At 42.7% G+C, this 26,188-nt stretch overlaps 1 protein-coding gene across 1 annotated transcript in view; it reads left to right on the top strand.

Annotated features, from left to right (window-relative positions):
* SELENOO (selenoprotein O) overlaps nt 1–25,564 on the top strand; it is a 52,052-nt gene extending 26,488 nt beyond the window's left edge. Inside the window, exons 4-9 of the mRNA XM_040412056.1 lie at nt 44–174; nt 751–1,031; nt 3,451–3,595; nt 7,405–7,590; nt 21,649–21,808; nt 24,020–25,564. Coding sequence (XP_040267990.1) covers nt 44–174; nt 751–1,031; nt 3,451–3,595; nt 7,405–7,590; nt 21,649–21,808; nt 24,020–24,208 — 1,092 coding nt within the window. The 3' untranslated portion in view covers nt 24,209–25,564. The remainder of the gene's footprint in view (nt 1–43; nt 175–750; nt 1,032–3,450; nt 3,596–7,404; nt 7,591–21,648; nt 21,809–24,019) is intronic.
* The last annotated feature ends 624 nt before the right edge of the window (nt 25,565–26,188 follow it).

The following is a 26,188-nucleotide window of genomic DNA, read 5'->3' as shown; positions in this document are numbered from 1 at the left end:
TCCATTAAACTTTACACTTCCAATACCCTTAACTTTCTTTCAGATAACAAGGAGGACTGCAAGACTGGTTGCAGAATGGCAGTGTGTTGGCTTTTGCCATGGTGTATTAAATACTGATAACATGAGTATTGTTGGACTTACTATTGACTATGGTCCTTTTGGTTTTTTGGACAGGTATGTAATCTAGGGGTATATGAGCATGCTGTTGTGGTTTATACAATTGCATTTATTAGGACTGAGTGCAGTATGTTCCAGGATTTTAAAAAAATAAAAATAATGGGCTTGTGCCATAAACTACTTTTTCATTCAAAAGTTTTTCATCAATTTACTCTAGCTCCCATTAAATTTTTTTATTTATTTATTACATCCTACATTACAAGGCTCCAATGCAGGATGTAAACTACAGCAACTGAATATGAAATCAATGATAGACTAAATACTTTAGAAAAAGGCAGTTTTGATAAATTTGAGGAAAGTGATGTAGCAGTGGTATCTGTTGAGTGGGATAAGTTTTTATATTGGTGGCACAACCAAGAACAGGCCTTGGCCGTGTAAGCTGCTGTTACCATGCTGTTTGCATTACGTGGAAGCATGGTCTAGCCTTCAGTGTAGATAATCCCGCATTAGTACTATTTAGGCGGTGTATCCATATTGAGTGTGCATGCTATACTTCACGTTGTAATGGTTATTTATGTCCAGGATACCTCACTAGTCACAGTGGCAGTAACTCCAGTACGGTCTTTCTTCCAGGTATGATCCTGAGCACATTTGTAATGGATCTGATAACATGGGACGCTATGCTTACGACAAGCAGCCGGAGATCTGTAAATGGAATTTAGGGAAGCTTGCTGAAGCTTTGGTTCCTGAGTTGCCTTTAGACCTTAGTCAGAAACTAATTGACGAAGAATATGATGTGGAATTCCAGAAGCATTACCTTCAGAAAATGAGGAAGAAGCTGGGTCTTATTCACCTAGAGCTTGAAGAAGACGCCAAACTAATCTCTGATTTCTTGGACACCATGAACCTTACAGGTGACATTTATCAGTTATTACACTCATTAACCTTCAGACTGTTCACTTGTTTCAACCTTTTAAATTATAAATCTGAAAAATATTACGGGAGCATTGGTATTGATTCATTGTAAAGCTAGGCAGGAGTGTCTGTCTGCTACATGCTTTTTATTGTTAAAGGGGGTGTCCGAGATAATTAAAAACTATGGAAAACCCCCCCCCCCCCCCAATTGCTCAGAATAAAAAACAAAAATCTTATAGTTGCCCCTTTCTTCAGCGCTGTTCTGTGGTGTTGGTCCAGCCCTACTGCCACTGCTTGTTTACTGCAGTCTAGCACATGTAGCACACGTGACTGGCCGCAGTGGTCACATGCCCAACATGTGCTGTTCACTGTGCACATCGATGTTTACAGACCACTGCATTTTGTACAGCAGAAGTGATGGACCGCTGCAAAGAGAGGAGCGATAGTCAACCAATTTAACCGGACAGAAATAATCTCAAAATACCGACCCACAAGGAGCCACAATTGTCACCAAAAAATGGACATGACTTTCGCATGTATGAAAATCCAAAAAAGCTTTATTGTAAATATACATAAACAATACATACATAATAATAAAAAAGGCAGCACAAGGCGGGACACACGGATGAGGAGCAGGACCCAAAGGAGAGGCCGGGAGATCAGCACACCAGAGGACAGGGAAAAAAGAATGCTAGCTAAAAAAGCATACCAAATCTGATTACCAAACCTCAATATTTCTACAATTGTCTTTCTTGTACTTTGTTTGGGGCGTTGCCCCCATGAGGTTTTAGCTAGCATTCTTTTTTCCCTGTCCTCTGGTGTGCTGATCTCCCGGCCTCTCCTTTGGGTCCTGCTCCTCATCCGTGTGTCCCGCCTTGTGCTGCCTTTTTTATTATTATGTATGTATTGTTTATGTATATTTACAATAAAGCTTTTTTGGATTTTCATATATGCGAAAGTCATGTCCATTTTCTGGGGATAAAGAGAGGAGCAAGTATAACAGAATTCATCACATCGTGACAGATTGTCAGGTATAGGTTAATGCACACTCATGGGTAACTATAAAACCACCAGTCTTTAGAATGAGGGGCTCTAAGAAAGTGCAACACTGTTGTCAAATGCAGGTGACGTTATTTTTTTTTACACATCGCAGTGTGATCAGAAGTGCTGAGGGGTCCTATCGCAGTGTGATCAGAAGTGCTGAGGGGTCCTATCGCAGTGTGATCAGAAGTGCTGAGGGGTCCTATCGCAGTGTGATCAGAAGTGCTGAGGGGTCCTATCGCAGTGTAATCAGAAGTGCTGAGGGGTCCTATCGCAGTGTAATCAGAAGTGCTGAGGGGTCCTATCGCAGTGTGATCAGAAGTGCTGAGGGGTCCTATCGCAGTGTGATCAGAAGTGCTGAGGGGTCCTATCGCAGTGTGATCAGAAGTGCTGAGGGGTCCTATCGCAGTGTGATCAGAAGTGCTGAGGGGTCCTATCGCAGTGTGATCAGAAGTGCTGAGGGGTCCTATCGCAGTGTGATCAGAAGTGCTGAGGGGTCCTATCGCAGTGTGATCAGAAGTGCTGAGGGGTCCTATCGCAGTGTGATCAGAAGTGCTGAGGGGTCCTATCGCAGTGTGATCAGAAGTGCTGAGGGGTCCTATCGCAGTGTGATCAGAAGTGCTGAGGGGTCCTATCGCAGTGTGATCAGAAGTGCTGAGGGGTCCTATCGCAGTGTGATCAGAAGTGCTGAGGGGTCCTATCGCAGTGTGATCAGAAGTGCTGAGGGGTCCTATCGCAGTGTGATCAGAAGTGCTGAGGGGTCCTATCGCAGTGTGATCAGAAGTGCTGAGGGGTCCTATCGCAGTGTGATCAGAAGTGCTGAGGGGTCCTATCGCAGTGTGATCAGAAGTGCTGAGGGGTCCTATCGCAGTGTGATCAGAAGTGCTGAGGGGTCCTATCGCAGTGTGATCAGAAGTGCTGAGGGGTCCTATCGCAGTGTGATCAGAAGTGCTGGGGGGTCCTTTTCTTCTGCTGCTGCCAGTTTGTTCTACAAAGAGAGAAGCAGAATGGGCGTTAACCCTTACCAGCTCAGTTGCTCTATGGTCTCTTATATGCTTGCTGGGTCGGCGTGGCACGGCGAGACAGAACTTCCACTTGAATAAGCAAGAAAAAAAATCCAGCACTTGTCAACATGTAAAATCCAATTCTTTATTCTGGTGTGCATGGTACAACAGATAAAGGCATCACACATATTGGGCAACACGTGCCATTTCTCAAAAGCATTTCACTTTGTTCTAGTGATTGGGGTGGGTACCATTGGCGGAAAACCTGCATTACAGATGTTTATTGGTTTAATACACTAATCATGAACATGCTCCTGTTCATTACAGAATTCTTGCATATATAAAATCATAGAATTTATTTTTTTATTTTTAGGTTCGGATTTCACTAATACTTTCCGGGTCCTCAGCAAGTTTTCAGGAAATGCTGGTGACATAGATGGATTCTTGAATGTAATCATTGAACAGTGTGCTAGCGTGGAAGAACTGAAAGTTGTCTTCAAGCCAAAAATGGATCCAAGGTAAATGATGAATCAGTGTTGTGAGCCAGAGGAGTTTGTGTAGTGCCCTTATATTCTGGAATACTTTTATTCACAGTTCTTAATCTGCAAGGACCCTCCCCAAATGCTTAAAGGATCATTCACATCTTTTATAAAATGATAATATATCACTAGGATAGGCTAGCACTATTTCAGATGCAGTTAGCTCATTGGAAAGTTGCTGCAGTTGGCTGACATGTCTTGCAGGGAATGACTGATTCACCCCATTCTCAGAATCAAGCTCCCAGAGGTCAGACCCTTAGCCATCATAAAGTAATTGCATATCTACCTGTGATATGAGATGAGAATGCCCCTTTAAATGGTTGAAATCTAGATACCAGTTGAGTGGTAGTGTTCATTTAGTTAGGCCGTTGTGTGTTTTGCGGTCCGCAAATTGTGGATCCGCAAAACACGGATGGCGTCCGTGTGAATTCTGCAATTTACGGAATGGCACGGACAGCCATTTATATAACTGCCTATTCTTGTCTGCAAAACGGACAAGAATAGGACAGGATAGATATCTAATTTTTTATTTTTTTTTGCGGACCATGGAACGGAGCAATGGATGCGGACAGCACACTGAGTGCTGTCTGCATTTTTTGCGGCCCCATTGAAGTAAATGGGTCCGCATACAAGCCGCAAAAATTGCGGCTCGGATGCGGACCAAAACAGTGGTGTGCATGAGGCCTTAGTGAAATGTCTGCACTACAGGTAATGTCAAGTGACTGCAGTGCAGTGAGCTCTGGCCTCACAACCTATAGTACAGAATTTGTAATTCTGAAACTCATTACAAGGATGAAGGAAGTATAGAGTCTTACCCTTGTCTTCTAGCTGAAGATGGGTGGAAGGATTTACCAGATTATTCCAAAATGTTTACCAAACTGCAGAGTGGCCAACTGATTGGATGAGGACAGTGTGGGCAAGAAAAAGGCAGGGGAAGCTTTGTACATGAAAACACTGAATTAACTTCTTAAAAAAATACCTTTTGTACCAGAGGTCGGTGTCTTTCCCTCTGACATACCCTGTCCTAGGATACATAATGTAAAATACAAGTGCATATGGACACTTGCGGAAGATTTGTTAATATCGCTGCAATAGTCTCTCACCCAGTGCAGCAAGCATCAGATGGGTGCACACTGAAGGCCTACTTATCTTTTTTCCAAAACATTTATATGAATTTTACGATGTATGTACACCATGCTATATCACATTTAAAGGGAACCCTGTCAGCTGGATATGGCACCCCATGCCATCAGGAGCCAATGGCTCTTTTCTCTGAAGTCCTCGACAGCCCTGCTGAGATCTCACTCGTGCTGTTGTCACGTTGCATATTATACTCCCTCAGGTCATGATTAAGAACGGTCTAGTTCAAAACGTGTAGACCGATCCTGCAGGACTGTACTCATGTTATGTTTTTTTTAACTGACTTTATTAGATGATGTTTTAACCGAGACACCTTGTTCTAGACTTCACCTTTTTCCATTTCATATTTGCTGGCTCCAGGTGTCCATGTACCTGCAGTATCCTGTGGCTGAGGGGGTTCAGGAGGGTGTTTTCTTTTGTATGCTTTTTACATATGGAATTCCCTGTCCACAGAGACATCAGTCATGATAGATCGGGTGGATTTGGACGTGGCAAGCTTGACTTGGATCTCAAGGTCTTTACCTCCTTGACTCTAAACCACTCATTTCAGTATGCTGTGAGCAGTGATTAAAGTGGATTTTTAGAGAAATAAGTCATCAGTTGAGGCAATTAGGGGCATCCTTGTCAAACATGAAGATCAGAATGAGCAGGTGCTTTTAGCCATATCCAGCTGAAGGGTTACTTTAGTAAAATGAGTGAGTTCAGTCAAGATTGAAGAGCCTTCACGTGAAAGTGAGTTACATACATGCCAATGTCTACAAGTTAATTATTTCTAGATGCATTAGCACATGGGTACCCTGTATCCATGTACTATGCCAGGATTAGCTTAGCGGAGTGGGCTCCTGCTCTGCTAAGCTAAGGGAACTGCATGTCAGCTTTTACCTTAGCGGAGCAGGCAGAAGCAGGAGCCCGCTCCGCTCAGCTAATCCTGGCATAGTACATGGATACAGGGTACCCATGTGCTATGCCAAGAGTTAGTAATCCTCCTGGGAGCACGGGAAGGAGCAGCAATATGCTCTCCTGTCCGTACTCATAGCGCTGCTGCGGCCCCATTGATAAAATGTACTCCATACACGGAGAACTGAGTTTTAAGCGCACAGTGAATGCGCTTTAGGCAGGGAAAAGTGTAGTAAAAATAGAAAATTGATTAATAAAGTATTTTAGAAATAGTTTTATTAGGGACAACATTTTAAAAGTTTCTATAAAGGTTTAGTTAGGCTACTTTCACACTTGCGTTCGGGGTTCCGCTTGTGAGTTCCGTTTGAAGGCTCTCACAAGCGGCCCGAACGGATCCGTACAGCCCCAATGCATTGAGTGGATGCGGATCCGCTCAGAATGCATCAGTTTGGCACCGTTTGGCCTCCGTTCCGCTCAGCAGGCGGACACCCGAACGCAGCTTGCAGCGTTCGGGTGTCCGCCTGGCCGTGCGGAGCCAAACAGATCCGTCCAGACTTACAATGCAAGTTAATGGGGACGGATCCGTTTGACGTTGACACAATATGGTGCAATTGCAAACTGACCCGTCCACCATTGACTTTCAATGTAAAGTCAGGAGTCCCTATTAATATACCATCAGATCGGAGTTTTCTCCAATCCGATGGTATATTTTAACTTGAAGCGTCCCCATCACCATGGGAACGCCTCTGTTAGAATATACCATCGGATTTGAGTTAGATCGTGAAACTCAGATCCGACAGTATATTCTAACACAGAGGCGTTCCCATAGTGATGGGGACGCTTCAAGTTAGAATATACTGAGAACTGTGTAATAACTGCCCTGGCAGCACCTGATCTCTTACAGGGGGCTGTGATCCGCACAATTAACCCCTCAGGTGCCGCACCCTGTAAGAGATCAGGGCCAGACCCCCCCCCTCCCTCCCCTGTATTTAACTCATTGGTGGCCAGTGCAGCCCCCCTCCCTCCCCTGTATTTAACTCATTGGTGGCCAGTGCGGCCCCCCTCCCTCCCCTGTATTTAACTCATTGGTGGCCAGTGCAGCCCCCCTCCCTCCCCTGTATTTAACTGGCCACCAATGAGTTAAATATAGGGGAGGGAGGGAGGAAGGGGGGCCGCACTGGCCACCAATGAATTTAAAACTGGGGAGGGAGGGGGGGTCTGGCCCCTGCTGCCTGGCAGCACCTGATCTCTTACAGGGGGCTATGATACGCACAATTAACCCCTCAGGTGCGGCACCCGAGGGGTTAATTGTGCGGATCACAGCCCCCTGTAAGAGATCGGGGGCTAGCAGGGGGCAGTCATGTACACAGTTCTTTTAGTATATTCTAACTTGAAGCGTCCCCATAACCATGGGAACGCCTCTGTGTTAGAATATACTAAGTGAAAAATCAGATCTGAAAAAAAAAAAGTTATGCAGACGGATCCGTTCTGAACGGATGCAAGCGTTTGCATTATAGGAGCGGATCCATCTGTGCAGACACCAGACGGATCCGCTCCGAACGCAAGTGTGAAAGTAGCCTTACTCTTTAACATTTTTACTGGTTTGGTAGGTATCTCCATAAAATATAATGCTAGTGACTAGAGAAACATGGGTAGTCTTGGGTTTTACCCACTATTTAGTTGAATGTTTTTTGTGCTGCACTATCATACCACATTTTGTATGCTCATTGCCAATATATTATGACTGTCAGGCAACTTACAATGATGCTGATGTTAGCACAGAGCAATCCTCAATTATTTGCATTGATTGGCTCTAAAGTCAACATAAATCAAGAGCTGGAACGTATAGCGAAATCTGAAAAGTTTGAGCAGTCTAGTTCCGAGGACCTAATGAATGATAACAAGAAGCACTGGGAAGAATGGCTTAAGAAATACAGGTATGTAATCTTAGACACTGCTTTCATTACATTGGAGGTATCTTAATCATCTAAACCACAGCTTTCTGTTTCATCCCACTTCATCATCTTTTTGGTGCTAACAATGTGCCCTCAGGAACCCACACTAAATACTACCTCTCCTGGCGCCATACTGGCCTCCATTAAATTCAGGGAATGCAGGTTTCACATGCATGCTGAGCCCACTCTATACCTTACCTCTCCTGGTGCCAAATGACCTCCATTAAATTCAGGGGAGCAGGCTACAGCTTTATACTTGCACTAATTAACATCAGCCTATGGGACAGACAGGTTAGTTAGGAGTGTATGACCAATGTAGTCAGCCACATCTCCAATGCAAACCGAAAATAAAAAAATGGGGTTTAGTCAGCACATCCCAGTGCGCAGGTGCACGTCACCACGGCTGAAAGCACAAAAACAACCACAATGCAACAGCACTCTGCAAACAAAAATAATAAAGTAAATACAATCAAATGTGCTAATGTTACGTTAGAAATGTGAGATTCTTGGCAAATACATTTTGTACAAAATCCTTTGTGCCTGTCCGTCAATGACAAGATGATCTCTTTAGGACAGAAACCTACACTAAGGACTCATTCACATGACCATTTGAATGGTTCTGCAATTTTGCAGAACTGGTGCTGACCCATTCATTTTAATAGGGCCACAAAAGATGCGGTCAGCACACAGTGGGCTTTCCGCATCCGTTGTTCTGTTCCGCGTCCCTGCAAAAAAAATAGAGCATGTCCTATTCTTGTCTGCAATCGCACAGGTTCCACAGGTATGCTAAGTCCACACTGTATCATACCTCTTTTGGTGCTGCAATGGCCTCCCTTAAATTCAGGGAATGCAGGTTTAATTGTCATCATGTTTCTCTTTAAAGAGGACCTTTTTTTTTTTTTTTTTTGTGTTTAGATAAATACCTTTCCTTGCCAGGTACCCCCCCCCCCCTTCCCCCTCTGCTTATGCTGCCAACCTGCCTGTGTTTTTTTTTATTTTTTTTATTTTTTTATAAATATCGCTCCTATGCCCCGCTGTGTCTCATGCGGTTTTCCCGCTCAGTATGTTAATATTGATAATCGGTACAGGGAGGAGGAGACGCCAGGGTTTCTAAATGGGCTTCTCCTTCTCCAATCACAGCGGAGAGCCTCACAGCCAGGGAGAAAAAAAAGCTCACATTCTTCGTGGCTCCTTTGTGATTGGATCGCGGCACATCCAGGGAGAAGGAGACGCCCATTGAGAAACCCTAGCATCTCCTCCTCCTTGTACCGATGCTCAGTATTAACATACTGAGTGGGAACACTGCATGAGGCACAGCAGGGCATAGGAGCCATTAAAAAAAAAAAAGGGTGGCAGGGTTTCAACCCGGGAGAGCCCTTTACAGGTTGACACTTACACAGCTAGCAATGGAATAAATGGAGTGTCCTTTTCATGGGTGTGGCTTACATAATAGACAGTTGCTTATCTATCTAACCTCTCAAATGCCACAGCCACTATTGACTGAGGCATCATTGCAGCTGGCTGTCATTACACATGTAAACCTGTTTCATACACCCTTCAAGGGTTTAATCCCATTTACACAGTGAAATCTGAAGCCATGTATACGTCTAGGATGAGCCCACATATTGACCTTTATGAACACCACAATTTAATCCGCAGAGGGCTCCACTCGCATAACTAGGGCATGGCTCTCATATCTCCACAGGTACAGGTGTAGTGCCCTGGAGCAGGGGTATTTTGGTCTGGGCAATTGCCCCTGTTTCCCCGATGCAAAGTCATCCACTCTTTACTTCCTTTCACTTTAAAGGGTTAACCTGTACTGACTTATACTGTTTGATACTGTGTAACTTCATTTTTTGTTTTGATATTTATCATGTTCATTTGCATGGCACTGTGGAAAGGGTTAATACTGAGACTTTTGGGACTTCTAATTATGAGAAGCTAATAATTGTCCACAGTTATCGTAAGGGTTAAAGAAGAGTCTGTATTAGAGGGGAAAAAGTTAGACTTGTTTACCACCAAAACCAGACAGAATGACCTTTTAAATGTGCTATGTTATTATGTCTGAAGACTTGTTTTGGAAAAATTGCTTTGTCATTCCATTTCAGTATTCTTAAATGTAACCATACCGTTCCTTGTTATGCCGTGTTTCGGTTTTTGGATCTGTGTTCTATCATCTGTTTTCAAGCCTGCGTTCTGTGTCTGCCAGTGCCTTCGATAAGAGGGTATCAGCATGTTCTGCTTGTGGTTTTGGCGATCATGTTCATCCTCCGGAGGGAGGGTGGAGGGGGAGGTAATGTCACAGCGCAGTTCACTGTGACTTTCCGTGTAGGCTGGCTACATCCACCCTTGCATACTGGCTGCAGGCTGAATTCCTGTGCAGGCTGGTTTCTTGGGGCCGCATGCTGGCTGCGGGGTCAGTGAACTTGCCTGTGGATGTTGCTATCCCCGTGTCTGTCTTTGTCAGTCTGTCCTGAGTCCTGTCTGCTGCTGCTAGGTGTAGAGGTGTAGCACCTCGCTTCTGTTCCTGGGGGTTTTCCATCTACCCTTCTGCGTGGTGTCGCCTGGTTTTGTATCAAGTGTCTGTTCTCATGTGTCTGTGCTCCGGTTCCTGTCCTGTTATGTGCTGTGCCATGTTCTGATCTGTTCTTGCCCTGTCTTATGTATTATGTTATGTTCCCTGTTTTCGAGTGTACAGTGGGGGAAATAATTATTTGACCCCTCACTGATTTTGTAAGTTTGTCCAATGACAAAGAAATGAAAAGTCTCAGAACAGTATCATTTCAATGGTAGGTTTATTGTAACAGTGGCAGATAGCACATCAAAAGGAAAATCGAAAAAATAACTTTAAATAAAAGATAGCAACTGATTTGCATTTCATTGAGTGAAATAAGTATTTGAACCCTCTAACAAAAAAAGACTTAATACTTGGTGGAAAAACCCTTGTTTGCAAGCACAGAGGTCAAACGTTTCTTGTAATTGATGACCAAGTTTGCGCACATTTTAGGAGGAATGTTGGTCCACTCCTCTTTGCAGATCATCTCTAAATCCCTAAGGTTTCGAGGCTGTCTCTGTGCAACTCTGAGCTTGAGCTCCCTCCATAGGTTTTCGATTGGATTAAGGTCCGGAGACTGACTAGGCCACTCCATGACCTTAATGTGCTTCTTCTTGAGCCACTCCTTTGTTGCCTTTGCTGTATGTTTTGGGTCATTGTCGTGCTGGAACACCCATCCACGACCCATTTTCAGTTTCCTGGCAGAGGGAAGGAGGTTGTCGCTCAGGATTTCACGATACATGGCTCCGTCCATTTTCCCGTTTATGCGAATAAGTTGTCCTGTGCCCTTAGCAGAAAAACACCCCCAAAGCAAAATGTTTCCACCCCCATGCTTGACGGTGGGGACGGTGTTTTGGGGGTCATAGGCAGCATTTTTCTTCCTCCAAACACAGCGAGTTGAGTTAATGCCAAAGAGCTCTATTTTGGTCTCATCAGACCACAGCACCTTCTCCCAGTCACTCTCTGAATCATTCAGGTGTTCATTGGCAAACTTCAGACGGGCCTGCACATGTGCCTTCCTGAGCAGGGGGACCTTGCGAGCCCTGCAGGATTTTAATCCATTGCGGTGTAATGTGTTTCCAATGGTTTTCTTGGTGACTGTGGTCCCTGCTAATTTGAGGTCATTAACTAACTCCTCCCGTGTAGTTCTAGGATGCTTTTTCACCTTTCTCAGAACCATTGACACCCCACGAGGTGAGATCTTGCGTGGAGCCCCAGAGCGAGGTCGATTGATGGTCATTTTGTGCTCCTTCCATTTTCGAACAATCGCACCAACAGTTGTCACCTTCTCTCCCAGCTTCTTGCTAATGGTTTTGTAGCCCATTCCAGCCTTGTGCAGGTCTACAATTTTGTCTCTGACATCCTTGGACAGCTCTTTGGTCTTTCCCATGTTGGAGAGTTTGGAGTCTGCTTGATTGATTGATTCTGTGGACAGGTGTCTTTTATACAGGTGACTAGTTAAGACAGGTGTCCTTAATGAGGGTGACTAATTGAGTAGAAGTGTCTAACCACTCTGTGGGAGCCAGAACTCTTAATGGTTGGTAGGGGTTCAAATACTTATTTCACTCAATGAAATGCAAATCAGTTGCTATCTTTTATTTAAAGTTATTTTTTCGATTTTCCTTTTGATGTGCTATCTGCCACTGTTACAATAAACCTACCATTGAAATGATACTGTTCTGAGACTTTTCATTTCTTTGTCATTGGACAAACTTACAAAATCAGTGAGGGGTCAAATAATTATTTCCCCCACTGTATCTGCATCTGAGTGCCTAGCAGTGTGTAACGGTGTCTGTTATCTGTTTCTGCCCTGTACGTTTGTTTCTAGTCTCCTCCAGAAGGGGGTTCCTGGCTTCCCCAGGGGGGGGTCGCTACCCTGTGTGTACCTCCTGGTTCTGTGTCTGTCCCACTGGAGGTTTCACTAGCCTGTTCCTGGCAGGTAGGGGCCAAGCATTCCCCGACCTTCCTGGAGGTGCGACCAGTGAGCCCTCGACCTGGTCATCCCCACCATCTGGGGCTCTGTGAAGTACGGGGCTCACTGGCTCCGCCCTCCGGGTTTTTTGCTGTGGTCCTCCGGTACTCTTGGTCCAGGGGGATCGTTACCACTTCTGTTTACCTGCTTTAATGTCACGTGCCGGGGGACATGACAGAAAAGTTCTAACGCAAGTCTATGATGGACAGATATTGTAACTTTTGTATCTGATTGGGCTGATTTTTTCCACTCCACCCCTCCAACTAAAAGGTTCTGGTTCAGCTAGAAACTGTATATAAGGAGAGTAGTCAGAGCCCCTAGTGTTCTGCAGTCATTGATCAGTGCTTAGAAGAAGAGACTCTACTTGAGTGACCAGAAGAAGGCTCTGAGACAGGGATATTCTGCCACAGGCCCTGGATCACCAGCCTTTGACCAGGATACCAGTCGTCTGAGAGCGCGAGGGACAGCTAGCTCAGGCCTTTCCTCAGGAGACTGAAGAAGCCGGCCCAGTGCCTTGCCTATATTGTTTTGCACTTGAGCACCTCCAGTAAATAAGCACACTAGTTGCAGACCTTGACTCTCTGGACTTATTTCCCATTGGGGTGCACCACATCTTACCAGCCCTTATGGAGAGCAGCAACACTTGGTGGCATTGATTAAATAAGTAATAGGAATAGCTCACTCCTATACGATTAGGGCCAGGTGCTCAAGTCCAGAAAAACTGTATCACCCGTACAGGAAAAATATTGGAAATAAATAGATGGACTGGACTGGCACTCTGTATGTATGGCGTAATAAGAATAAGGTACGATAAAATATAATAAAATACTATTAAATATGAATAAGTAATGTATAAATACAATAAATACAATATGAAGTGATCACACAATTTAATAACAATAAAATATAATATAAAATAAATCACTGCGATAGTGGACACTGCACAATAATATAAATAATATAAAACACTGCAAATGACAATCAATTATATTGAATTAATACCGAAAAAAGAGTCCTTCATGTAAGTCCTTAGATGAAAATAGAATAGAAGTAGTAGGTATAATGTCCTTCTTCTCAAAAACCGCTTGTATGCAGTGTGTAGTTTTAATCCACGATTTGAAAAAAACTATGCAAAGAAAGGGTATCTAGATGGCTTTTTAGTTTTGATCCAAATATGCTGGATAAAATGCTATATGTTCTCAAGTAGCAGTATTATAGCCTAGACCCAGGTAATTTTCAAAGGTACCGCATACCCAATTATAGACAATTTCGTCTTATATCTGAGAACGCCAAAGTAGCGAGGTCTGTGGCGTACTACTTGCTGGTAGATAAAGTGCTGTATGCTTTCAGGTAACAATAGTCTTACCTTGACCCAGATACTGTTCAAAGATACCACATACCGGATTGTGGACGGTTTCGTCCTGTATCAGAGGACGCCAAGGTAGCGAGGTCTGTGACGGGTGACCGGACTGTTCGTGTCTCAAGACGTCGGCGTCTCACGTGACCTATGACGTACCTTTGTTCCGGGATTGTGTCAGATTATCGCGGGAGGTGAACTCGGCGATTTCTGTGTAGCAAAAGTCTTTCTTGGAGCGCTCCAAATTTTGCAGAAAAGTTCACAAACTTGATATCATCTATGAAAAGGCCTTAGACGGAGTGGGGAGCTATCAGCTGGTTACGCCAAACGCGTTTCGGGGATCTCTTCCCCTTCTTCAGTGGCCACTGAAGAAGGGGAAGAGATCCCCGAAACGCGTTTGGCGTAACCAGCTGATAGCTCCCCACTCCGTCTAAGGCCTTTTCATAGATGATATCAAGTTTGTGAACTTTTCTGCAAAATTTGGAGCGCTCCAAGAAAGACTTTTGCTACACAGAAATCGCCGAGTTCACCTCCCGCGATAATCTGACACAATCCCGGAACAAAGGTACGTCATAGGTCACGTGAGACGCCGACGTCTTGAGACACGAACAGTCCGGTCACCCGTCACAGACCTCGCTACCTTGGCGTCCTCTGATACAGGACGAAACCGTCCACAATCCGGTATGTGGTATCTTTGAACAGTATCTGGGTCAAGGTAAGACTATTGTTACCTGAAAGCATACAGCACTTTATCTACCAGCAAGTAGTACGCCACAGACCTCGCTACTTTGGCGTTCTCAGATATAAGACGAAATTGTCTATAATTGGGTATGCGGTACCTTTGAAAATTACCTGGGTCTAGGCTATAATACTGCTACTTGAGAACATATAGCATTTTATCCAGCATATTTGGATCAAAACTAAAAAGCCATCTAGATACCCTTTCTTTGCATAGTTTTTTTCAAATCGTGGATTAAAACTACACACTGCATACAAGCGGTTTTTGAGAAGAAGGACATTATACCTACTACTTCTATTCTATTTTCATCTAAGGACTTACATGAAGGACTCTTTTTTCGGTATTAATTCAATATAATTGATTGTCATTTGCAGTGTTTTATATTATTTATATTATTGTGCAGTGTCCACTATCGCAGTGATTTATTTTATATTATATTTTATTGTGTGATCACTTCATATTGTATTTATTGTATTTATACATTACTTATTCATATTTAATAGTATTTTATTATATTTTATCGTACCTTATTCTTATTACGCCATACATACAGAGTGCCAGTCCAGTCCATCTATTTATTTCCAACACTTGGTGGCAGCTTGACTGTTTGCAGGGAACCCAGCGGTGCTACCTCAAACTGGCCACTGCACAGGGACATTATTCCTTCCACAATATTATCTCCATGTATACTGATTACATAGTCAGGTCCATAAATATTGGGACATCAACACAATTCTAACATTTTTGATTCTATACACCACCACAATGGATTTGAAATGAAACTAATAAGATGTGCTTTAACTGCAGACTGTCAGCTTTAATTTGAGGGTATTTACACGGTGTAGGAATTACAACAGTTTGCATATATGCCTCCCACTTGTTAAGGGACCAAAAGTAATGGGACAGAATAATAATCCTAAATCAAACTTTCACTTTTTAATACTTTGTTTTAAATCCTTTACAGTCAATTACAGCCTGAAGTCTGGAACGCATAGACATCACCAGACGCTGGGTTGCTCTGCCAGGCCTCTACTGCAACTGTCTTCAGTTTCTGCTTGTTCTTGGGGCATTTTACCTTCAGTTTTGTCTTCAGCAAGTGAAATTCATGCTCAATCGGATTCAGGTCAGATGATTGACTTGGCCATTGAATAACATTCCACTTCTTTCCCTTAAAAAACTCTTTGGTTGCTTTTGCAGTATGCTTTGGGTCATTGTCCATCTGCATTGTGAAGCGCCGTCCAATGAGTTCTGAAGCATTTGGCTGAATATGAGCAGATAATATTGCCCGAAACACTTCAGAATTCATCCTGCTGCTTTTGTCAGCAGTCACCATCAATAAATACAAGAGAACCAGTTCCATTGGCAGCCATACATGCCCACGCCATGACACTAGCACCACCATGCTTCACTGATGAGGTGGTACGCTTAGGATCATGAGCAGTTCCATTCCTTCTCCATACTCTTTCTCTTCCCATCACTCTGGCACAAACTGATCTTGGTCTCATCTGTCCATAGGATGTTGTTCCAGAACTGTGAAGGCTTTTTTAGATGTTGTTTGGCAAACTCTAATCTGGCCTTCCTGTTTTTGAGGCTCAACAATGGTTTACATCTTGTGGTGAACACTCTGTATTCACTCTGGTGAAGTCTTCTCTTGATTGTTGACTTTTACACCTACCTCCTGGAGAGTGTTCTTGATCTGCCCAACTGTTGTGAAGGGTGTTTTCTTCACCAGGGAAAGAATTATTCGGCCATTCACCACAGTTGTTTTCTGTGGTCTTCCGGGTTTTTTGGTGTTACTGAGCTCACCGGTGTGTTCCTTCTTTTTAAGAATGTTCCAAACAGTTGTTTTGGCCACGCCTAATTTTGCTATCTCTCTGATGGGTTTGTTTTTTTCAGCCTAATGATGGCTTGAAAGTGACAGCTCTTTGGATCTCATCTTGAGAGTTTACAGCAACAGATTCCAAAAGCAAATGGCACACTTGAAATGAACTCTGGACCTTTTATCTACTCATTGTAATTGGGATAATGAGGGAATAAGACACACCTGGCCATGGAACAGCTGAGAAGCCAATTGTCCCATTACTTTTGGTCCCTCAACAAGTGGGAGGCACATATGCAAACTCTTGTGATTCCTACACCGTTCACCTGATTTGGATGTAAATACCCTCAAATTAAAGCTGACAGTCTACAGTTTAAAGCACATTCCGGTATTGAGATCCGATACCCGAATTAAACGGATCTGTTTGGATTTTGCACATCAGGATGCATCCATTCTGTTAGGATGCAGTTGTGTGAAATCAAAACTGATCAGACACTAAATACATTGAAAGTCAATGGGAGACGGATCCGTTTTTTAGGCTCTCAATTTTCAGTGATTGATCAATTTATTTTTTATTTTTTTTGACCAGACACAAAACCGCATCTTGTAATGTCCAGTCACAAAACTGAATGCTGCCGGAACAGAAGACATCCTGATGCATCCTGAACGGATCTCTTTCCATTTAGAATGCATGAGGACTGAACGGAAATTTTATTTTATATTTTCGGTATTGAGATCCTCTGCCAGATCTCAATATCGGAAAACAACAACGCAAATGTAAAAGTAGCCTTAGAGAAAAACCTATATACAATAAATGAGATTAGAAGCTGCAGCTTTACAGCATGAACATTTTATTTATAACATAAAGCTTAATATATATCATTCTTGCCAGGTCAGTCTTTTTTCTTGAGATCTTATTGGTAAGCGTCTGGTGTTACTCCTCCTGTTCTACCTTGGCATACGCTGCTGTAGCTTTTTCCACTGGGATTTTGTCACCATACATTTTTGTACAAATTTGTCAGACCACGCATGCTGAGATAAATGAAAATGACTAGGGCTCCCATTCCTAGCACCCACTTGGTCAGTGAAAATGAGACTTCTTTAATGGTGTTTTCTTGTAAAGATCTTGACTGAATGATGTGGGCCTTGTTCACCAGATTGTGCATCTCGGTAGGGGAAGCAGTACTTCTTTACATAAGTCTTCCGCGTATTAAATTCTTCTTTTGGCTTCACTAGGGCTTTAAAATGAGGTTCTGATGGTGGAACTGTGTTTGAGGGACTGTCCAATAGTTTTCCTCATACTTAATATTCTGCTGATTTGATAGTAGTCTCTCCTCTAGAGGACCCACTAGGAGCACGCAACAAACGTGTATAACGCAACAAGTAAACATATATTTGTTATACTTGTATCTAGTAAGTAACTTCTTTGCTTGAAGGCAAGTGTGATCTGTAGCTGGACACTTACTCGTGATGCGGCAGTGAACAACAAAGGATTACAGTGTACATTCACTTACCTAATGCTAGCTGCCTGTGACATCACTTCATTATAATATTTCTATGACATCACCTCATTATAATATTTCCATCGCACCTTCACTTACCTAATGCTTACTGTGACATCACTTGTTTGTGACATCACCTCATTATAATATTTCCATGATGATTATAGCGCACCTTCACTTACCTAATTCTTGCTGTGACATCACTTGTTTGTAACATTCAAATGGCGCTATGGATATTTGAGGAGCTTGGTCTGAGTGGAAATATTCACATAAGCTAAATGTCAGTTTCATAGTTGTTTGTCATACAAATGGTGTAAGTGTCACCAATAAAGTCCAGCTTTTTTTTTTTTTTTGCATAAGTGTTACTAGTATAACCAATGCCATCAAGGCAGACTCTGAAGTTGCCCCCTTCCCTCCCAAAAAGTGTCTTGTCTGACCCCAATTCACTATTTTGGGAATTTGTACCATTTCACTGTACCTCCGTGTGCCTCCTATTTCACTAAGTGAAAGCAATAGCAGAGTTTAGTGAGTGCTGCCTGCCTCAGCACAGTGGTAGGTCACTTCTCATGACTGATGTGGTCTATTAAAACCTTATTCACAGTCAGTGATTTCCATCAGGGATTGTGAGCCAAAACTAGGCGTGGTACCTGTTCTATGTTTCTGACCCACATCTGGTTTTGGCGCAGAATCACTGATGGAAAATACTGACTAAATACCTGATGTGTGAATAAGGTCTAAGATGGTAGGTGGTATAGGTGGCCATGGGCCCCCAGGACGACTGCTTATATTACTATCCGCTGTTGTAGGACAGTTTTATTTCAGTCTTTTTGAGCCTTGAATTGTTATATTCATGTATATTTAATTATGTAGAATCTGGAATCCCTTTAGTACACGAAGATGGAAGTCTCTTTACATGTTGTCCAGTATCTTTAGTATAATAAATATTCAGATATGGAAAAAGTTTAACCTGGAGTCAAGTCTGCTCGATATTAGAGGTTGGGTACCAAGGACTTCAGTACATGTTAATGCCCCCTCACAAATCACAGAGCATCCTTGCTTTCTGATTGTGACATATGGGGCGGAGGTATTTTTTTCAGTAAAGTAGTGAGAAGATGAGTAGTGAGAAGATGAGACGATCGGCATAAAAATAAAAAAGGAGTTCCGAATATGGAGACCCAAACATAATAATTTTTAAAAAAAAATGCTTTATTATGTAAAACTGAAACAAACAAAGAAAGTAGACATATTTGATATCATTGCGTCTGTAACAACCTGCTCTATAAAAAATAGCACATGATCTACCCTGTCAGATGAATGTTATAAAAAATAAAAACGGTGCCTAAACACGGGGCAAGGTAACCAAAAAATGGTTAATATAGAGCAATTAAAAATCATATGTATCCCAAAATAGTACCAATAAAACTGGCACCTTATCCCCTAGTTTCCAAAATGGCGTCGCTTTTTGGGAGTTTCTACTGTAAGGGTGCTTCAGGGGGGCTTCAAATGGGACATGGCATCTAAAAACCAGTCTGCCTTCCAAAAACCATATGGCGCTCCTTTTCTTCTGCGCCCTGCCGTGTGGCCCTTACATCAGTTTACGACCACATGTCGGGTGTTTCTGTAAACCGCAGAATCAGGGTAATAAATATTGAGTTTTGTTTGGATTAAAATGGAAAATCTGCCAAAAAAGTGAAATGTAAAAATTTGATCTCCATTTTTCCTTTAATTCTTGTTGAACACCTGAAGGGTTAAAAAAAAAAAATTCAAATCAGTTTTAAGTAACTTGAGGTATGTAGTTTCTACAATGGGGTCATTTATGGGGGGCATCCACTATGTAAGCCCCACAAAGTGACTTCAGACCTGAACTGGTCCTTAAAAAGTGGATTTTGGCAATTTTCTTAAAAGAATTGCTTCTAAAATTCTAAGCCTACTAACGTCCTAAAAAAATAAAATGACATTTACAAATGTATGCCAACATAAAGGAGACATATGGGGAATGTTAAGTAATAAATATTTTGAGGTATCACTTTCTGTTTTAAAAGCAGAGAAATTACAATTTTAGAAAAATTGGGTAAATTTGGGATTTTTTTTTCATAAATAAAGGTGAAATATATTGACTCAAATTTTTGACTATCATGAAGTACAATGTGTCACGAGAAAACCAATCTCTGAATGACTTGGATAAGTAAAAGCGTTCCAAAGCTATTACCACATAAAGTGACATATGTCAGATTAGGCCTGGTCAGGAATGGGGAAAATGACCAGGATGTGAAGTGGTTAAATCAAATGTTCTGCAGGCAATGACTGGTAATGTCCATGGGTTCCAGACTTCAGACAAACACTGGGTTTGAATCATGAACCATTCCAAGCCTTCTCCCTACGTTCTTCTTCTCATCATTCTGGTACAGGTTGATCTTAGTTTAATCTATCCAAAGAATGCTGTTCCAGAACAGTTCTGGCTTTTTTAGTCTAATCCGGCCTTTCTATTTTTGAGGCTGATTAATGATGTGCACCTTGTGGTGAACCCTCTTTATTTGCTCTCATGAAGTCTTCTCTTTATGGTCTACTTTGATACCAATACACCTAGTTCCTGGAGAGTGTTCTTCACTTGGATAGATGCTGTAAAGGGGTTTTTCCTTCACCATGAAAAGGATTCTGCGATCATCCACCACTGTTGTCTTCTGTGGATGTCCAGGCCTTTCTAAGTTCACAAGCTCGCCAGTGCACCCTTTTTTTTTTTTAGCAGATTTGGCCACTCCTTACATTTCCACGATCTCTCTGATGGATTTCTTCTGTTTTTTTCAGCCTAATGATCTGTTTGGTCTGTTTCACTTCTATTGAGAGCTCCTTTGAACACGTGTTGTGGGTTCACAGCAACAGCTTCCAAAGGCCACACCTGAAATCGACTCAAGACCTTTTACCTGCTTAATTGATGATTGATTAACAAGGGAATAGCCCATGCAGCCCATTAAATAGCTTTTGAGACAATTGTCCAATTGCTTTTCATCCCATGAAAAGAGGCCGCTACATATTAAAGAGCTGTAATGCCTAAACCCTTCCTCCAATTAGGATGTGAATGCCCTCAAATTAAAGCTGAGAGTCTGCACTTTTAAGCCCATATTGAACATATAATTGTATCTTAAATATGTTTTGGTAAACAACTAAAATACCAATATCATAATCTTACTGAATTACAGAATAAAGTTATGTTCTTCATACCACACATTGAAAAATAAAGTTTTAATGTATGCAAACAAGCCTCTAGTAGCAACTGGGATGTTACCGTTCCTCCTAGAGGCTTTGCTCTTTCTGCAACTGCCACACCCTCTGTGCTTTAACAGGATCAGGCAGTGAAAACATCATCACACCTACCTGGACCTATCAAAGGGCGCGGCAGTTGCAGAGAGAGCAGAGCCTCAAGGAGTAACGTCAAAGCCCCCGTTGCTCCTAGAGGGTCATTTGCATATATTGAAACTTCATTTTTCTCACCAATGCGGGCACATATGAACGTGCGACCAACACGGGTGCTTTCAGCTGCCAAGCGCACATGCAAGAGGTCAGCCAGTTTCCTAGTTGCTGACAGATGCCCTTTAAAGGGAACCAGTCATTAGTTTTATCCTCCACTATCTGAGGGCAACATAAATTAGTGACAGATTCTAATATGGATCACTTTTATTGCATTGTCACTTTACTTAAAATCCTTAGTGAGAATTTCCAGTGTGAGCAGAGCCCTAGTGTCCCATTATTCATGAATTGCCCAACCCACCCAGATGATTGACAGCTTTTTTTCCCTACATTGTGTATGTTAAAAAAGCTACCAATTGGCATGGGGGGGGGGGGGGGGGGGCGCGGGAGCTCATGCTCATCAGACTCCTAAGCTTTCTATGCTTTGTAGTTACTCATTAGGGATAATAGGAAAAGGACTGATGGAAACAAGTAAATGACCCTACGTTTCAGTCCAGATCTGTCATCAGTTTATGCTGCTCTCAGATAGGACAGCATAAAACCGGTGAGCTGCTCACTTTGATCTGTTTTGCATTCTCGGTGTCACTGCGGTCGTTGAGGATTGCGTTTTTTGTTTTTTTTTCTCCCCCTAGTGCTCGCTTGGAAAAGGAGGAACAAGGAAATGCTGGAGATGGTAACACTTTACTTGCTGAAAGGGAGAAAATCATGAATTCCAACAACCCAGTAAACATTCTGAGAAATTACATAGCTCAAAATGCCATAGATGCAGCTGAGAAAGGAGACTTCACCGAGGTAATGTCATCTATCCATGAGCATATCATTGAGCCTTATATTTATCACCTAAACACAAAGTATGTGCTGATGGAAAGTGCATAGCGGATGGATGTGCACCACGTTGAGGTAGAGTGCTGGCCTGTGTTTGGACTTACCTATGTTCAGGATCAATGGAGATTAGTCCGACTGTAGGAAAACAGACATGGATCTCACATCCACATGCCATCCACTGATCTATTGCGTCTTGGCATCATTATAAACATGCACTCAAGTTTACACCCCCTTGTGAATCTTTCTAATACTTCCTATGTATGATGTGAAAAAAAGGATAAAATCCAGCTTCCCATAAAAACGATGACTTTATTCTTGTAGCGGTAAAAACATACATGGACACCACGGTTGACCGTGGTGTCCATGTATGTTTTTACTGCTACAAGAATAAAGTCATCGTTTTTATGGGAAGCTGGATTGTATCCTTTTTTTCACTGTCAAGCCTAGTCCGGGCTTTAATCCCTGCCTCCCATTAACGAATACAGTTGAGCGCTGCATTTGCTTTTCTTTACCTATATATGATATATTATCTGAAGCTACCTCCACTAGGGGGCTTATATCTTTGATTTATGGAAAACTGCTATGTAAACACATGCCAGATGCTCTGGGAGGTCTTAGGTTGTTGTGGGAGAAGGATGTAGGACTGATTCCCACTGATATATAGAATCCTATACTTGTGCAGATACCGCGACTTTCCTCGAGTCCGGTATATAGAGTATCTCAAATATATCTCCTTCATAGAGTGTATAGTACACAGCCTTTTTACATAGGGTAGGAGTCAAGATACGGCACAGTGTGTGAGGTGCACGGCCTCTTCTGCTGATTTGATGCATGTGTTCTGGCATTGTCCGATATATTAGATGGGTTTTGGAAGGGAGTATTTGCTCTGATTTATAGGATATATCAGATTACAGTTCCTAATAACCCACTTACTTGTGGGATACTCACACGTTAGGGGGAGTATATCAGGCTAGCTATTGCCAAGATATTATATTGTGCGAAGAAGCTGATAGCACCTTACTGGCTGAAACCTGCTGCCACATCCATTTCAGAGCTCGATGGTAGGGTGTTCTGATTTGATAGGGCTTGAGAGGGGGGTTTACCTCAAAAGGGGATGAATGAAAAAGTTCAAAGGTGAGTGTAGTATGTGGATTGCGCACATTGGGCTGGATGCTGCACGTCTCGGTGTAATGAGGTGTTGAAAGCAGGAACTTGAGAAGTAGGCAAAATTGTACTGCTATGAGCATAGTTATTTCAGAAATATATTTGTTCGCACTGAGGGGTGGGGGAGGGGATGGTAGGTGTTTTGTACCGTTCTTGTTTAGAACTGTATATGTACAGTATACTCATACATTGATTGTGATGTATTCCTGAAAATCTTTAATAAAAATTATCTGATGAAAAAAAAAAAATGTCCGTGAGGCACATTTTTATCAAAATGCATAGGCCCACTCACCACTCAAGGTGGCCTTTTTTGGTTTCTACTCTAATTTGGTGCAGCACCACATGACAACCAATGCCACCGTAGCACAGCACCTGTAGGCGGAAAGATCCAGTAGATCCCAAGAACACCCATTCAGCCAGGCTGAGCCTCTAGTTGCTGGACCCCACCAACCCACAGGCATGGCAACAGCAGCCACCATGCAGCACTGCCCCATGCAAACAGATATGAAAAGCTCACCTTTCCTTGTGGTCTCTGATGAAACCTGAAGAGGTGAGCTTTTGAGATCTGTGCCTGTAGTCACTGGGGGCCTAGCCTGATGGCGTGGATGGTGTTAGGCTGCTGGTTCTTGCCATCTGCAGTTGATGTGTTGTGGTGATCCCATGTGGCGCTGCACCCAGTTGGATTAGGAATCCACTCAAGAGGCCATCTTGATGAGTTGGTGAGTGGGCCTATGCATCTTGATAAAAATGTAGACACAGTGCCTTCTATACGTGTTAATAAATAATGCTGAGAAGCATTAGATCAATGGTCTTCTTTTGTACAGTTTGGCATCAATGGAGATTAGGTAGTCGGTAGATTCCATAGTAATTGGTAAGGGTTTACCAACAATGTTTTAAATGTCTTGTGTTTATAAATAACTTTTCACCATAGTGCATGTATTCTTATGAGGGTTATTAGTGTGGTACTTACATATATTTACATAACTTTTAAACGTCTTGAAAACTGTTCACTAGGTCAGGAGGGTGTTGAAGATGTTGGAAAATCCATATGAGGAGGACGAATCATTCTGTGAAGTTCCAGAGGCCTCACCAGAAGAACCATTGGAAGCCGCTGCCTGTAGAGCCACCACAGTTCCCAAGATCCCCTACAACAGCAAGCCTCCACTTTGGGCTTCAGAGCTGTGTGTTACCTGATCGTCATAAAGTCCTTGTTCCGATACCTGAAGCTGAAGAACTGAATTGTTCTTTGGCACAGAGTATGGCAACCAGGACAAACCAACTACTGTTAGGTTTTTAAAATTGCATTTGGATGTTAAACATAGCTCTTATGTGAAAACATTGCTTATTACCAACTGTATTTACCAATGTATTTTGATATCCAAATGTAATTTGCACATGACGGCAAAAATATCAATTCAGATTTCTGACCTATTTTTGCCTGAAATAAACCTAATAGTACTACATTTATAACCATGTTTAAATAGCATGCTTCTTGCAAGCAATAAAACCAAAGTAGAACTGTTAAAGAGGTTTTTGGGATTGTTATATTGATGTCCTATCCCACTGTGCGAGTGCTTAGGCTTCTTCCTAGGCCAGTGATGTTATGTTCATCGTTTTACATGGCCTAGGTGCAGCCCAATACCATTCAAGTGAATGGGGTTGAGCAGTGATCCCAAGCACAGCCACAATACAATGGATGGCACTGCGAGGAGGTCGTATCGCTCATCAGTGTTCTGGGAAGTGCCGTGGCTTCTTCAGATGGCTGATCGGCAGAAGTGCCGAAGTCAGACCCCTGCTGATCTCGTATTGCTGATCTATCCTGAAGGTAGGCCATGAATATGAAAATCCTCACATTAAACAGTGTCTGAGCTGCAGACACCATGTTATAGAACAGGAGGAGCAGAGCTGATCAACTGTTTGAGAAGGCACCAGCGCTTTAAATGATTTAAAATGTCACTAATGTCTATTACTTACTCTTTACTCTCCCCCACTCCTAAACAAAAGATCCTTTACATGAGCCAAGGATCTGGGCAGTCACTTCCTGGTGATTTCCCTATGTAAATATGCTGCAGATCATGCGACAAGCTAGCACATGCCTATCTGTTGGGTGACCCAATTATTTATGCTGCATGTAAAATTATCATTTTTGGCACATTGCCCTGTGTAAACCGGAATGTGCTGCTGACAGACAATGAACATGTATGGGGATGAATAAACGTACTACAGAGGCGATGATTGATGCATGTAAATGCAGCTGACAGTGATCGAGAACGAACAGTTTGGTCCTAGTGACGGCCCGCTGTATTGGCCGGTGTAAAACATACTGTCAGTTGACTACTACTCCTCCTCCCCATAATCTAAACCTTTAGTGAGCTCACAGACTTTGAGAATGTATAGTTTGGGAGGAGTAAAGAAAAAAGTTCATAATATGTATACATAAGGCTACTTTCACAATAGCGTTTCTTGCGGATCTGTCATGGATCTGCAAAAAACGCTTCAGTTACAATAATACAACCGCACGCTTCCGTCATGAATGGATCCAGTTGTATTATCTGTAACATGGCCAAGACGGATCCGTCATGAACACCATTGAAAGTCAATGGGGGACAGATCCGTTTTCTATTGTTGGAGAATACTGATCCATCCCCATTGACTTACATTGTGTGCCAGGACAGATCCGTTTGGCTCCGCTTCGTCAGGCGGACAAAAAAACACTGCAGGCAGCATTTTGGTGTCCGCCTCCAAAGCGGAATGGTGACTGATCGGAGGCAAACTGATGTATTCTGAACGGATCCTTTTCCATTCAGATTGCATTAGGACAAAACTGATCCGTTTTGGGCCACATGTGAGAGCCCATGACAGATCTCCCAAACGGAAAGCCAAAACTCTAGTGTGAACGTAGCCTAAATAAGATATATTACAAAGTTTCTTATATTCATCTAATATTCATTTGTGCAAAACATTAGTGACCATTTAAACCTCGCCAGCGCCCATGTCTTAAAACAGTAAAAGATGATATACTCACCACTGAATCCCCAGATGTTTCCAGCGCTGCTGCTCCACTCTGCACCTCCAGTCTTTGTTTTCAGGCTGCAGCGGTAATGTAGGTGTATGCAGCACATGACCACTGTAGCCAAGCACTGGCCTCAGCAGTCTTGTCATACACCGATAAGGCCACTGATT

The sequence above is a fragment of the Bufo bufo genome, chromosome 1 (genome assembly GCF_905171765.1).
Source record: "Bufo bufo chromosome 1, aBufBuf1.1, whole genome shotgun sequence".
Taxonomy (NCBI): domain Eukaryota; kingdom Metazoa; phylum Chordata; class Amphibia; order Anura; family Bufonidae; genus Bufo; species Bufo bufo.
Note: the sequence above shows the minus strand (reverse complement) of the source record. Positions and strands in the feature narration are given on the sequence as shown.